This window comes from Anabrus simplex, chromosome 1, assembly GCF_040414725.1.
Source record: "Anabrus simplex isolate iqAnaSimp1 chromosome 1, ASM4041472v1, whole genome shotgun sequence".
In the NCBI taxonomy this organism is placed as follows: Eukaryota; Metazoa; Arthropoda; class Insecta; order Orthoptera; family Tettigoniidae; genus Anabrus; species Anabrus simplex.
The window spans coordinates 800,948,884-800,962,151 of NC_090265.1; the positions used below are offsets into that span (position 1 = coordinate 800,948,884).

Consider the following 13,268-nt stretch of genomic DNA (forward strand, 5'->3'; position numbering starts at 1 on the left):
AAAATAAATCTAAGTCACCCTTCATTATGTTTTATTGTCTAACCTACATTGGCGGAAGAAAAAATCCAGACACCAAGAAGGGGTTGTGCTACTTTAACAAACATGTGAAAGATGACGTGGATTAAAATTTCTCGCAAATCGCTTTAGTGTGGCGCTAGTAGCGGCCCCATAACGTTGCACCTAAATGCAGATCAGTAGTGATTGACTGTTGATTGACACATTAGGTTTGCTTTAAATACGGGCTGTATTGTGCGAGAGCGTTAGTTACCTGTGAGATTGGACAGAGTGACTGTGAGTGAGTCAAGTATGCCTTTACGACGACGAAGAGGCCTGTATCAACAGCTCATTGCACTTGAATGAAGCCATATAATAGGGCTATGTGAAGGTGGATTTTCCGTCCGGGCTATTGCAGAACGACTTGGCAGGTAAATCTCCACTGTGCATGCGTGCTGGCAGCAGTGGTCACGAGAAGGTACGCTCGGAAGAAGACCGGGATCCGGACGTCCCCTTGGCACCACTTAGAGGGAGGACCGCCGTACTCGGTATATGGCTGTGGCTCAGCGGACTGCGTCTGCAGCAGCAATTCGAGCGGCAGTTGGCACCACAGTGATGCAACGAACTGTTCGAAATCGGTTACTTGAAGAACACATCCGAGCCAGACGCCCTGCGGCGTGCATTCTACTTACCCCAAACCACCGCCGTCTGCTACTTCAATGGTCTCAAACGAGAGCTCCTTGGAGGATGGAGTGGAAGTCCGTTGTGTTTTCCGACGAAAGCCGGTTCTTCCTTCGTGCCAGTGATGGCCGTGTGCTGGTTAGAAGGAGGCCAGGTGAGTGTCTGCATTTCTCCTGTCTGCGGCGTCGACACACTCGATCTACATCTAGAGCTCTGGTCTGGGGAGCAATTTGCTATGACAGCAGAGCACTCTCGTGGTTATACCACGCAACCTGACTGCAGATGTCTGGTGATTCGACCTGTTGTGCTGCCATTGATGAACAGCATTTCCGAGGGTGTTTTCCAACAGGATAATGCACGCCCCCATGGCGCTGTTATAACCCAACATACTCTACAGAGTGTCGACATGTTGCCCTAGCCTGCTCGATCCCCCGATTTGCCCCTAAACGAGCACGTATGGGACATCATGAGACGACAACTCCAGCGTCATCCACACTCGGCATTAACCGTCCCTGTATTCCAGGGCCAAGTGCAAAAGGCATGGAACTCCGTCCCACAAGCTGACACCCGGCACCTGTACAACACAATGCATACACGTTTGCATGTCTGCATTCAACAGTCAGGCGATTACACCGGTTATTAATGGGCCAGCATGACACATTTGCGATGGCTTTTCTCGCGCGTATATTAACCTGTAGTCTTGTCCCTTTAATCAATTAAATATGTTACCTCGACAAATATACTGCCAAATTTCCGTATTCTACATTTCTTATTTCATGCTGTTTGGATATTTATTTTTGTCAGAGTATATAAATAAAGTTGTAGGGGGTCCGCTGTCTGTAATTTCGTTTCTTTTGTCAATTGTTCAGATATTTATCCATTTTAGGTCACCTCAAGACCGTATCAGTGTTCTTTAGCTTTCGTGTCAATATGTCTGTCTATCTGCTTGTCCGTCTGTTCCACCATCATGGCAAAAGGGCCAAATAGTTTTCGATAAAACTTCATATTCAGAGTATACTCACCCAGAAGCAGGTTTAAATGTGCGTATTATTAAAATATCCCTCAATAGACTTGGGGGTTATACGAAGACCAGAAGCGGGTTTTTAATTTTTTCTTTTGCTATCAGTTTTCTGTAAAATCCGTAGACTATATATGAAGCACCCCTTTCTGTTTAACAACTTGTGTTATATACATAATCTCGCTTGCTCTTCAAATGACGGAGATAACTATTTTCTGCCGGTTTCATGCTCTGCATGGAGTGACCGATAGACCGACAAGGAACCTGCCGGTTACCATGGCAACGCCTCTGGCTGCTTGCTAGCAGGGAAGTAACGTACTGACTTTATCGTCATTATTCCTGTAAACTCGGGGGTGTTCGTTGGGTAGAAGGCGAAAGAGCGTCGATCTGCCATTCTGCGGGATATTTGCAGAATACTGTTGGAGGTTACAATCGTCTTCGAACACCACTGATATTTCAACAGTATCGCGGAGTGTAGCACACTTGGTATTTACATATTTGTCCTATTCGGCTGTCCACAATTATTATCCTTGACATGACATACTTGACTTATTTCCTTTTAGGAGGACGAAGTTTCACCAGCCATTCTGTCCGCTGCCCATGCCTTCACGTTTCTCCATGTCTTGTTGACTCCAGCAATCTCCGTCTATGGTTCTCTTCCTGGCAATCCTCGGTCTGCCTTGTTTGCGATTACCTTGCATATTACAACTCAGTGCCTGCCTTCTGGTACATTCTTGTGTTCTTCTCAGGGTGTGCCTAATCCAGCTCCCTTTTCATCTCACCTCTGTTATTATCCTATCTTCATTTAATGTCAACTTTCTTAACTGCAATACTTTCTTTCTTAATTTCTCCGTATGTATGCGAGTGCTCTACTCCAAATACTTCGTAAACGTCCTGCGCGGGAATCAGCCGCGTATGTGGGGAGGGGCAATTGAAGGGGACTGCCTCCCCTCCCACTCCTCTCGCTGTCCAGTCTTCGCCTGCACATCGTGCTAAGCCTGTACGCATTGGCTAAACACAACGTGTCAACAAGCGAGTTAAAATATAACGAACCGGGAAGACAGAGAGCATGCTTATCAGACCTCCCACATTATCTACATGACCACGCCCCGACGGTCACCCAGAAGGACGTTTACTAAGTATTAGGACTATAATCCCGAAAACTGGACTTTCTTTCCTTTGGGGAAAAATTCCAAGATATTCAATTCTGTAACTTCTTGGCTCCGAAAACTACCGAAATGTGGAGACGATTTTAATGACTGTGCAAACCTTCGCTTCGGGGTAATTGGTGGCTAAACGGTAAGTCGTATCACAAAACAGATAGCACAGTCGCCGTTCAATTTGGAGAGATCTACAACTTTGTTCCTATGACTTTTTGTCGTATCTCTACCCCTTATATGTTAGATAGAATTGCATTTATAAATTTCGCTCTCAGAAATGTAAATATGCTAATTTAGTTAATTCGCATATGCTGATTTCGAATCTAAGGCTCGTTTTTTCTCTACCACCTTACATTTATTTGAGAGGACATTTTTAACTTCCCGCAACAAATATGCATAGGATATATAGTTCATTCTTGTTCATTTGCGGTTTTCTATTATTTTTCTATTATTATATTTGCAGTAATTTCAACCCAAATCGTCCAGCTCCATGGGTAAATGGTTAGCGTGCTGGCCTTTGGTCACAGGGGTCCCCGGTTCGATTCCCGACAGGGTCGGGAATTTTAACCTTAATTGGTTAATTTTGCTGGCACGGGGGCTGGGTGTATGTGTCGTCTTCATCATAATTTCATCCTCATCACGACGCGCAGGTCGCCTACGGGAGTCAAATCAAAAGACCTGGATCTGGCGAGCCGAACTTGTTCTCGGACATTTCCGGCACTAAAAGCCATACGCCATTTTTTCAACCCAAATCATCAAAAATACACAAGAGAAATACATTAAGTATTCTAAAATTGGATTTATGTTGCAATTAAGACTTTATAATTATAGTATACTTTATACAAACATTGTTACCTTCTTAAAAAGACTCCTTCCTCGAAGACTTGCGCCTGCAAAATGGCTCCAAAACATCTGTGATAAGTTGCCAGCAGTAATCGGCAAGCATGCTGGACACTGGTTTCCTTCTGTATCGCCTTTCAATTTCTAATTAGTCCTGATGGAACCTTTCCCCATGCTCATCAGTGACCCCACCGAGGTTCGGTGGAAAATATTCATTTGCGAATGGAGGAAGTGAATCATAAGAGACACGTTACATCCCAGCGTCTTGTAAGCCCTCAAAAAATCTTTCACCGTATTTCTGTAATTGTTTGCTCTATGTTTTCCCAGAAAATTTATACGAACTGATTTAAAAAGAAAGCTAGGCTCTTTTTTTTTCAACAGGAATGGGAGTCCCCTCGAATACAGAATAATGTAAGAGATCGGATATTTGTGGTCCTATAAATATACCTTCCTTTAGTTTTGCCTCACTCAACCTTTGAAATTTTTGCCTCAAATACTGAAATGCCCTTCCTGATATGTCTATCGCCTTAACAAAGTTCTTCATCAACTTCAGTTTTATATGCAAAGGGGGAAAATTTATTTTGGTGACATCAACGAGTGGCAAGTTTGTAACACTTTTTTCTTCTTTTCTCCTTTTCTCCTTTGTCTTAATGTCTACTCTCTAATTTCATAATGATTACGCTTACCTTAACTGTCCCACTCACAGAGAAAACACAACATTTTGTGAATCCTGGCAGCATTCCTGTTAGCATACCTATCACTTTTAGATCTGCACTAATCTGCCACCCGTGTTCTATATAGTTCAAACTTTTAAGGATTGTTCTCATACTAGCGTATGTTTCTTTCAAGTTAAGGGAATAGATAACTGTGGGTTTAACATTCCTTTAGAATGTTAAACATAATGTGAAAGTTGCCTCAACAATGTTAGATGATACGAAAAGACTAATATTATTTTCGTGATCAGCGTGTGTGAAAACTTGGTAACTGATATATGTTGTGTCTGAGAACTATTTACTGTTGTACTGTGTAATGAAATCTTCCCAACTCGATTGAAAAAAGGGCCTGTCTTTATAATGAAAACTCCAGATCTGGATTGTGAATGGCAGTAGGAAACGTGGCCTGCCGTTATCATAAAAAAAACCAACGCTCACCTTACATCGGAAAAAACATATATAGAGTCGTCTCCGTGGTGTTTTTCGGATAACGCTAAGAGACATACAGTTTAATAGTCTATAATGTTACTCACTGTGTGTACAGTAATTTACGTAGAAATCCGTATACAATGTGGGATACCGTAGCGAAGCACGGGTACACTTGCTAGGAAATTATTAGCACGTGCGGCTAAAATGGGATCAGCGGTTGTGAGGTCTGGCATGATGTGATGTTACTAAAGTTCCTGGAATTCACCGTGTGTTCGATACGTAGGAGAATTCTAGCGCTATAGAAATAAAGCGCATTCCTCGCACGTGTCCCGATATACCTCCACGCGACGCATATCAAAGAGGATAGAAGTAGTTCGCTGTATATACTAATAATAAACTCATCCTCACAAAGAGTAACTAGCCTATAAAAGATGAGGTCAAATACGAACATGTGCCTATACAGTGCAATCATGAGATCCATTCATCGGTAGATATTCAAAGATAGTTTACATATTTTAATAGTATAGTAGGGAAGTAGAGCCGGCCCCTCGGTGTAGGAGTTGCGTGCCTGCTTCTTACCTGGAGGCCCCGGGTTCGATTCCCGGCCAGGTCAGTGACTTTTACCTGAATCTCAGCACAGGTTCGAGTTCACTCAGTCTATAGGATTACTATTGCGGAGCTATCTGACAGTGAGATAGCGGCCCCGTTCGAGGAAGCCAAGAATAACGGCCAAGAGGATTTGTCGTGCTGACCACACGGCACCTCATAATCTGCAGGATTTTGAGCTGAGCATCGGTCGCTTGCTAGGCCAGGGACCTCCGAGGCTGTTGCGCCATGGTGTATGGTTTAGTAGGGAAGTGGTGGTGTTGAGTATTATTTAGAAGAGGAAGTAAAACTGGGCAACCATCCTCCCTTAAACAGTAATCAAAGGAAAGAATGGAAGAACTCTAAAATTTCGAAAATTTGGCCGCGTGTTTATGCGCACGGAGCTACGAGCTTGCATTCGGGAACTGATGGGTTCGAACCCCACTGTCGGCAGCCCTGAAGGTGGTTTTCCGTGGTTTCCCATTTTCACACCTGGCAAATGCTGGGGCTGTACCTTAATTAAGGCCACAGACGCTTCCTTCCAATGTCTAGGCCTTTCCTGTCCCATCGTCGTCATAATACCTATCTGTGTCGGTGCGACGTAAAGCAAATAGCAAAAAAAGAAAAAAAATCTAATCGTAGGGAAAAAAGGAATCTCACCGTCAGCAGCCGTAACGATGGTTTTCTCTGGTTTCACGTTTTCACAACTTTCAAATGCTTGGGGCTGTAGCTTAATTAAGACCACAACCGTTACCTCCGCAATTCCAGCCCTTTCTCGTCCTTCCGTGGCCTAAAACCTTCAGTGGGTAAGTGCAACGTTAAATCAGTAGAACGTGGTTTTCCGTTTTCACACCAGGCAAATGCTGGGGCTATACCTTTATTAAGGCCGCTACCTTGCCAGTCCTAGACCTTTCCCATCCAATCGTCGCCATGATACCAATCTGTGTCGGTGCGAAGTAAAGCGAACTGTAGAAAGAGAAGCCATTAGAAAATAAAAATAAATATGAGAGTGTTGGCAAAAGTGAGGATAGGGGCTTGAAGGCTGTGGAAATGAAGAGCATCCTAGGTCTCACAAATCTATCACCGCCCATGTCGGAAGAGAAAGAGGTTTGATCAAGAGAGTTTGAGGAGGAAACTAGCAAGCAAAGAGGGTGGTTAAGAATGTGGAAGCAATGCCAGATTAAACTAGGAGTACTGTGGTATCTCACAAGTGCTTCTCGCTGTTTTCTGCATATTCGCCTCTTGCGGCAGATAAGGGATACCGTGAATGTATTCTATTACCCACAGGGATACGCACACGGAAAAGAACGATTCTAGTAATGGAAAATATTATAAGATCATCATCTTCAGGAGCGTTTTGTGATGTATGTTTGTCTATCGTGAATTATACTCTATTTTAATAGAATTCAAGATGAGAAAAAGCTACGAGATTGATCATTGTTTAAATTTACCGGTACATGAAAATTCCTGGGAAAATTTTATACTTAGAGCTGTTTTTTTTTTTGTTAAGTCATCTGTCCGAAGTTACAATATTTTTGAAGCCAACGTACTTAGCTGTATGCACTTTGCACTAATTTTCCGCTAAATATAGCAATCCCATGAGAATAATCATCGTCTCTTACAAAACAGGTCAAACCGAGCGAGTTGCTTGCGGAGTTTGGTTCACGTAGCTGTGAGCTTGAATTCGTGAGATGGTGGGTTCGAAACCCACCGTTGGCAGCCATGAAAATGGTTTTTCGTGATTAATTTTCACACAAGGCAAATACTGAGATTCCATACCTTAATTAAGGCTGGATTTAGAATGTTAAACTAGTAGTACTTTTTGTATTATCTTCTTTCCATGGAATTGCTTGTTGTTGTTGTTGTAATTCGGAAATTAGGTTTTAACTTTACATTATTATGAATTTGTAATGTTAGGCTAGTAGTACGCTCAGCCAATAGTATTGTAAGTCGTAGTATTAAGCACTGAAAATACTTAAAAAGTTGTGTGTGAATTTGCATAAATGAAGCTGGGTTTAGAGTGTTAAACTAGTAGTTTTTCTTGTAATACTTTCATTCCATGGAATTCCTTGTTGTTCACTTGTTGTTGTAGCTGTTTATTATCACTTAAATGTTAAACTAGTACTAAGCTCAGCCTACAGTAGTGTAAGCCATCGTGTTAAGCACTGGAAATTCTTAATTTGTGTGTGAATTAGTATAGGATGATGCTGTATTTAGAATGTTAAACTGGTAGTATCACTTGTAATATTTTCTCTCCATGGAGTTGATTGTTGTACGCTTATTATTGTAGTAGTATTAAATGTTGTGTAATTATGTTTTAACTTTACTTTATTATTACACTACTTTAAGAGATCATTGCCATCTGGATATTTCCCAATTGCGATGTATTTGTTAATAATAATAATAATAATAATAATAATAATAATAATAATAATAATAATAATAATAATAATAATAATACACTGACTGGCAGAGCAAATGCAACACCAAGAAGGAGTGGTCAGAACTTTATGCCAATTGCAGGGTAGACTGACGTCACTGAGGTATGCTCATGATGTGAAATGCGCCGCTGTGCTGCGCACGTAGCGAACGATAAATGGGACACGGCGTTGGCGAATGACCCACTTCGTACCGTGATTTCTCAGCCGACAGTCATTGTAGAACGTGTTGTCGTGTGCCACAGGACACGTGTATAGCTAAGAATGCCAGGCCGCCGTCAACGGAGGCATTTCCAGCAGACAGACGACTTTACGAGGGGTATGGTGATCGGGCTGAGAAGGGCAGGTTGGTCGCTTCGTCAAATCGCAGCCGATACCCATAGGGATGTGTCCACGGTGCAGCGCCTGTGGCGAAGATGGTTGGCGCAGGGACATGTGGTACGTGCGAGGGGTCCAGGCGCAGCCCGAGTGACGTCAGCACGCGAGGATCGGCGCATCCGCCGCCAAGCGGTGGCAGCCCCGCACGCCACGTCAACCGCCATTCTTCAGCATGTGCAAGACACCCTGGCTGTTTCAATATCGACCAGAACAATTTCCCGTCGATTGGTTGAAGGAGGCCTGCACTCCCGTCGTCCGCTCAGAAGACTACCATTGACTCCACAGCATAGACGTGCACGCCTGGCATGGTGCCGCGCTAGAGCGACTTGGATGAGGGAATGGCGGAACGTCGTGTTCTCCGATGAGTCACGCTTCTGTTCTGTCAATGATAGTCACCGCAGACGAGTGTGGCGTCGGTGTGGAGAAAGGTCAAATCCGGCAGTAACTGTGGAGCGCCCTACCGCTAGACAACGCGGCATCATGGTTTGGGGCGCTATTGCGTATGATTCCACGTCACCTCTAGTGCGTATTCAAGGCACGTTAAATGCCCACCGCTACGTGTATGTAAGGCGTAAGGTCTGCCTTACAAGGCCCGTACCAGACTACCAATAGCCACACGAAATTTCTAAAACATGGTCTCATGGTTTTACAGATTTTCATGCCCTGAATTAGTGTTCTATGATTTTTAGGCTGCTGTTTCTTTTAGTCAGGTCTTCAGTACAAGCTAATTGCTTGATGAATCTCACACTAAGAAATTAACTCTTTATAAACTGTTCACGTAAACACTGAATTAAAGTGGCGAAGGATTTCCGCTTTACCTGATTCCTGTAGTACTTCGAACCATAAATTCAATTTAAAGCGAATTGTATCCTGAATATCTGTAAGAATATTCCTTCAAAACAGAATTTCTTCAATAAGGCGAACAAAATTTCCGTTTATTACATTACGAATTTCTTCTCTGGACCTGCTAAACATTAAACATCATTATAAATAATGTATATTATTAATGTTTATTTAAGAAACCCTACACCACGTCTTAGAAGGAAACGTATTGGGATGTTTAGCTCAGTCTAAAACAGAGAGCACCGATTGAGTTCGTTACGTGGTTTTATATAGGAACTTGCATTCTGTAAACAATGGGTTTGAGTCCCATTGTCGGCAGTTCTTCTCACAACATAGGAATGCTGGAGTTGTGCGTTAAATAAGACCACGGTCGCTCACTTCCTAGTTCAAGTATTTTCCTACCCCATCGTCTATATATACTAACATCCACCTGTGTTTGTGTGATGTTAGTGAAATATATAGTGAGCAAATAACACAAGTTTTTCGTTACAGCCAGTATAGTTAAATCTGCTTCGTGCAGTGTGTTTTCTTGCCACGGGATGGCGTTCCTGCTATAGCACGTTCCTGAGATACACCGTAATGACAAGAACCTTCATTAGCTAACCAGGGAGTAGTAAACGTTAATTTCGTGCTATATGAGGATGTATTGGACGAGAGTGGGGTATAGTTCAGTAAAAAAAAAAAAGAGAGATTATGGGTGAATTCTTAAGATGATATCCTTGTGAACTACAAGAAAAAAAAAAGAGAAATTCAACTGTTTTATCAGGTATTTATTGTATCTGTATTTGTCGAGTCATCCCCTTAGAAAAGTTTCCACTACAGAATACTTCACGGAAATGTAACTCTGGTAGGCAACCACCATCTATAAAGTGTAGATAGAAGAATCGGCTGAAATTTGTAGGATTAACTGTTATCTTTTTTTTTCTATTTGCTTTACGTCGCACCGACACAGATATGTCTTACGGCGACGATGGGATAGGAAGGGCCTAGGAATTGGAAGGAAGCGGCCGTGGCCTTAATTAAGGTACAGCCCCGGCATTTGCCTGGTATGAAAATGGGAAACCACGGAAAACCATCTTCAGGGCTGCCGACAGTGTAACTGTTATCTAATTTTCTATAAAATTTAAACAAGGCATAGTTAATATAAAATACTACTAGTGGATCCGTGCTGCTCCGCATAAATAGGTCAGATAACTCCCCTTAATACGTCTGTCACATTCATATTGTTTTGCCTGCCCTTTCCAATAGTTTTATGAACATTTAATACCAGTAATGTAGTTTATACCGGTCCCGTGGTGTAGGGGTAGCGTGCCTGCCTCTCACCCGGAAGCCCCGGGTTCGATTCCCGACGAGGTCAGAGATTTTTACCTGGACCTGAGGGCTAGTTCGAGGTCCACTTAGCCTACGTGATTAGAATTGAGGAGCTATCGACGGTGAGATAGCGGCCCCGGTCTAGAAAATCCAAGGAAAACGGCCGAGAGGATCCGTCGTGTTGACCACACCACCCCTCGTAATCTGCAGGTCTTAGGGCTGAGCAGCGGTCGCTTGGTAGGCCAAGGTCCTTCAAGGGCTGTAGTGCCATGGGGTTTGGTTTGGTTTTTTTATGTAGTTTATAATACTTCTTTCCGTACAATATTCTTTGTGCTTCCACCATTCGGCCGTACCTGGATCTTAACATTTCCGACCATCTTGCCCGAGGTAGTGCAACGTACAATTGACCGTAACTGAATACTGGTTCGGATAAGCAGACTACCCACTTTTTCAAAAGTTTGTCCCTGCACTTTATTAATGGCTGTACAGGAAGCTAGTAGACTTGATAGATCTTCGAGTCTATGCGTACGTCGACTGTTTTCTCACAGGAGCATGTAACTTATTAAGAACATTCTGCCACCTGTTCAGTATATTCACAACAGTCAGAGAATAGTATTCTTCCATCATCAGAGGACTAATCACAGGTAATAATCAATCATGGCTGCATACAATGATATTACTAAGGCACATATATCAGACCATTAACGAAAGTTTTAGTCGCTTAGCAACCTGCTAGGTACAGAATGTATTGCGGGTTAGGGTAAGCCTTGATGCAAGTGTAATGGACTAGTGTAACTTGGAAACAATTCTCTAAACCCATGGGTAAATAGTAGAAATATCGAGCTCGATTAGTAGGTATTATTATTATTATTATTATTATTATTATTATTTACGTAGTTATGTACGGAGTTTATTTGGTATGAATCGTGTTCGCATCATTTATTATTTGTGTCTTGTGTAACAAAACATGTGAGGTTATGTCACGACACGTCTGCTGTATGTATATTAATAAGAGTTTATTTAATTTGAGAAAAAATAATTATTAGTATATAAATTATTATTACCTGTAAATACAGTATGTATAAATTCAATGTAAAGTGCAACACAGGGTAATAGTCAAGAACAACGTATCTTTGTCACTAGAGAGTTACAGAACTTTCTATCCATTTGTAAATAGGTTATTGAAGACTAAGCATGTTGTGTCATACTTTTCTAGAAGCCTGGCCAGGCAATGTATATAAAGAGGCAGTCTTGGGAGTTGGAGTTGAGTTGTTAGCGGAAGTTGCAAGTGAAAGTCGTGACATCATGTTGTGATTTATTTAGTTTGGTAGAAGGTTGACATGCTAGAGTTGCAGTCTTCTTCTTCTTCTTCTCCTCCTCCTTCTTCTTATTCTTCTTATTCTTCGAAGTGATTTGTTCAGAATGGTGGTTCATTAATATGTGTATATAATTTGTAAATAAAATAGCGTACACGATTGTCGGCATCGCGTGTGTGCGTCTTTGTGGTTCAACAGCCTTCGCCTGCAATTATTGGAGTGGTCATATGATGATTTGATTTTACGATTACTCAAAGTTGGCTGAACTTAGATACTTATAAATGTCTCATAATTCACCGGAAGGTAATTCCGGAGAGAATAAAGCAGAAATGAAGCAAATCGGTCGAGTAGAACGGACGGACGGATTTGTCAAGTCTGTTTCTAGTAAACTCTCTTAATATACTGTATAGATTTGAATTTTCAGTTTGTGACTGGGGTAAAGAGATGACTTGCTCTTCTGAAAATGTTGAAAGTACTAATTGATACGCCAGGTATTTTCTGATTAATTTGATAAAGTCAAAATACTAATCATGTGGTCGACAGACATCTTTATAAAATAACACTAGTATCTTTTACTTTCAGCTGACCTAGCCGTGCTGTTAGCAGCCGCAGGGGCCACTCTTGTAATCTTCGTAAGTTTTGTCCTGACGCTGCTTCTGCTACGACGTCGCAAATCTATGGATGTGGAAGGTGGTGGAGCCAGTATTGTTGTCTATCCTTCGCATAAGGGAAAAGGTCCACAATTTCTGTAAGTAACCTATATTCATGTACTATTACAAGGGTACTACTTTGCTGGCAAGACCTAGTGTTTACATTGCAATATGTCTTCTGGTGTGGGCTAGAAAAATTTGTTACTTTCATTGACCGATCTCAGTCTCATCGTTGGCTTTGAAAACATGAAAGTGACCGAGGTATGAGCGATGCTAGTAATACCAATACTTATGCAGCCGGTCCCTCTTATGAGTGGTGTGAAAATGTTGTTCATAGGGTCGGTTGGTGCTGGAATTTCAATGGGCTTGGCAGACTGATATGTAATAACAACTTCTGGCTCAGCGAGGAAAGTAACGACAAACTACCTAACATATCTTTCCCGAGTACGCCTCTTCAGTGATGCCTGGACCATTCATGACGACTGATTGTGGAGCTGTTGAGGTCCAAACCAGCCTCCGGGTTGAGCACTCAACATACATTCCAAGGTAGTTCATTATAAAACAAGACATCTTTGAAACTTCATTCAACTAGCATTTACGTGTTTAATCCATATGATAACACTAGCAAGATACCCGTGCTTCGCTACGGTATTATATTGAAATTTATAATTGAATGCTTATTGTTTTAGATATATAATCCGCCGAAATTCACGATCTGACTTTTTTCTGCGAGAATCCGCCAAAATTCGCGATCTGACTCGTTTTCTAATAGATTACGGCAAGTTTCCTCCCATTTTTCAATCTTTCTTTCCAGTAATCGATTTCGTACTTCCCGGGCTAGGTCCAGGTATTCCACCCGGTCAGTTGGGTCCCTAAATCTTTGCCATCTTTCCCTATAAGCATTTTTAATAT

At 42.0% G+C, this 13,268-nt stretch overlaps 1 protein-coding gene across 1 annotated transcript in view; it reads left to right on the forward strand.

Moving 5' to 3' along the window:
* Positions 1–799: 799 nt before the first annotated feature.
* LOC136873672 (synaptotagmin-15-like) overlaps positions 800–13,268 on the forward strand; it is a 137,265-nt gene continuing 124,796 nt past the window's right edge. Inside the window, exons 1-3 of the mRNA XM_068224953.1 lie at positions 800–829; positions 2,257–2,419; positions 12,289–12,454. Coding sequence (XP_068081054.1) covers positions 800–829; positions 2,257–2,419; positions 12,289–12,454 — 359 coding nt within the window. The remainder of the gene's footprint in view (positions 830–2,256; positions 2,420–12,288; positions 12,455–13,268) is intronic.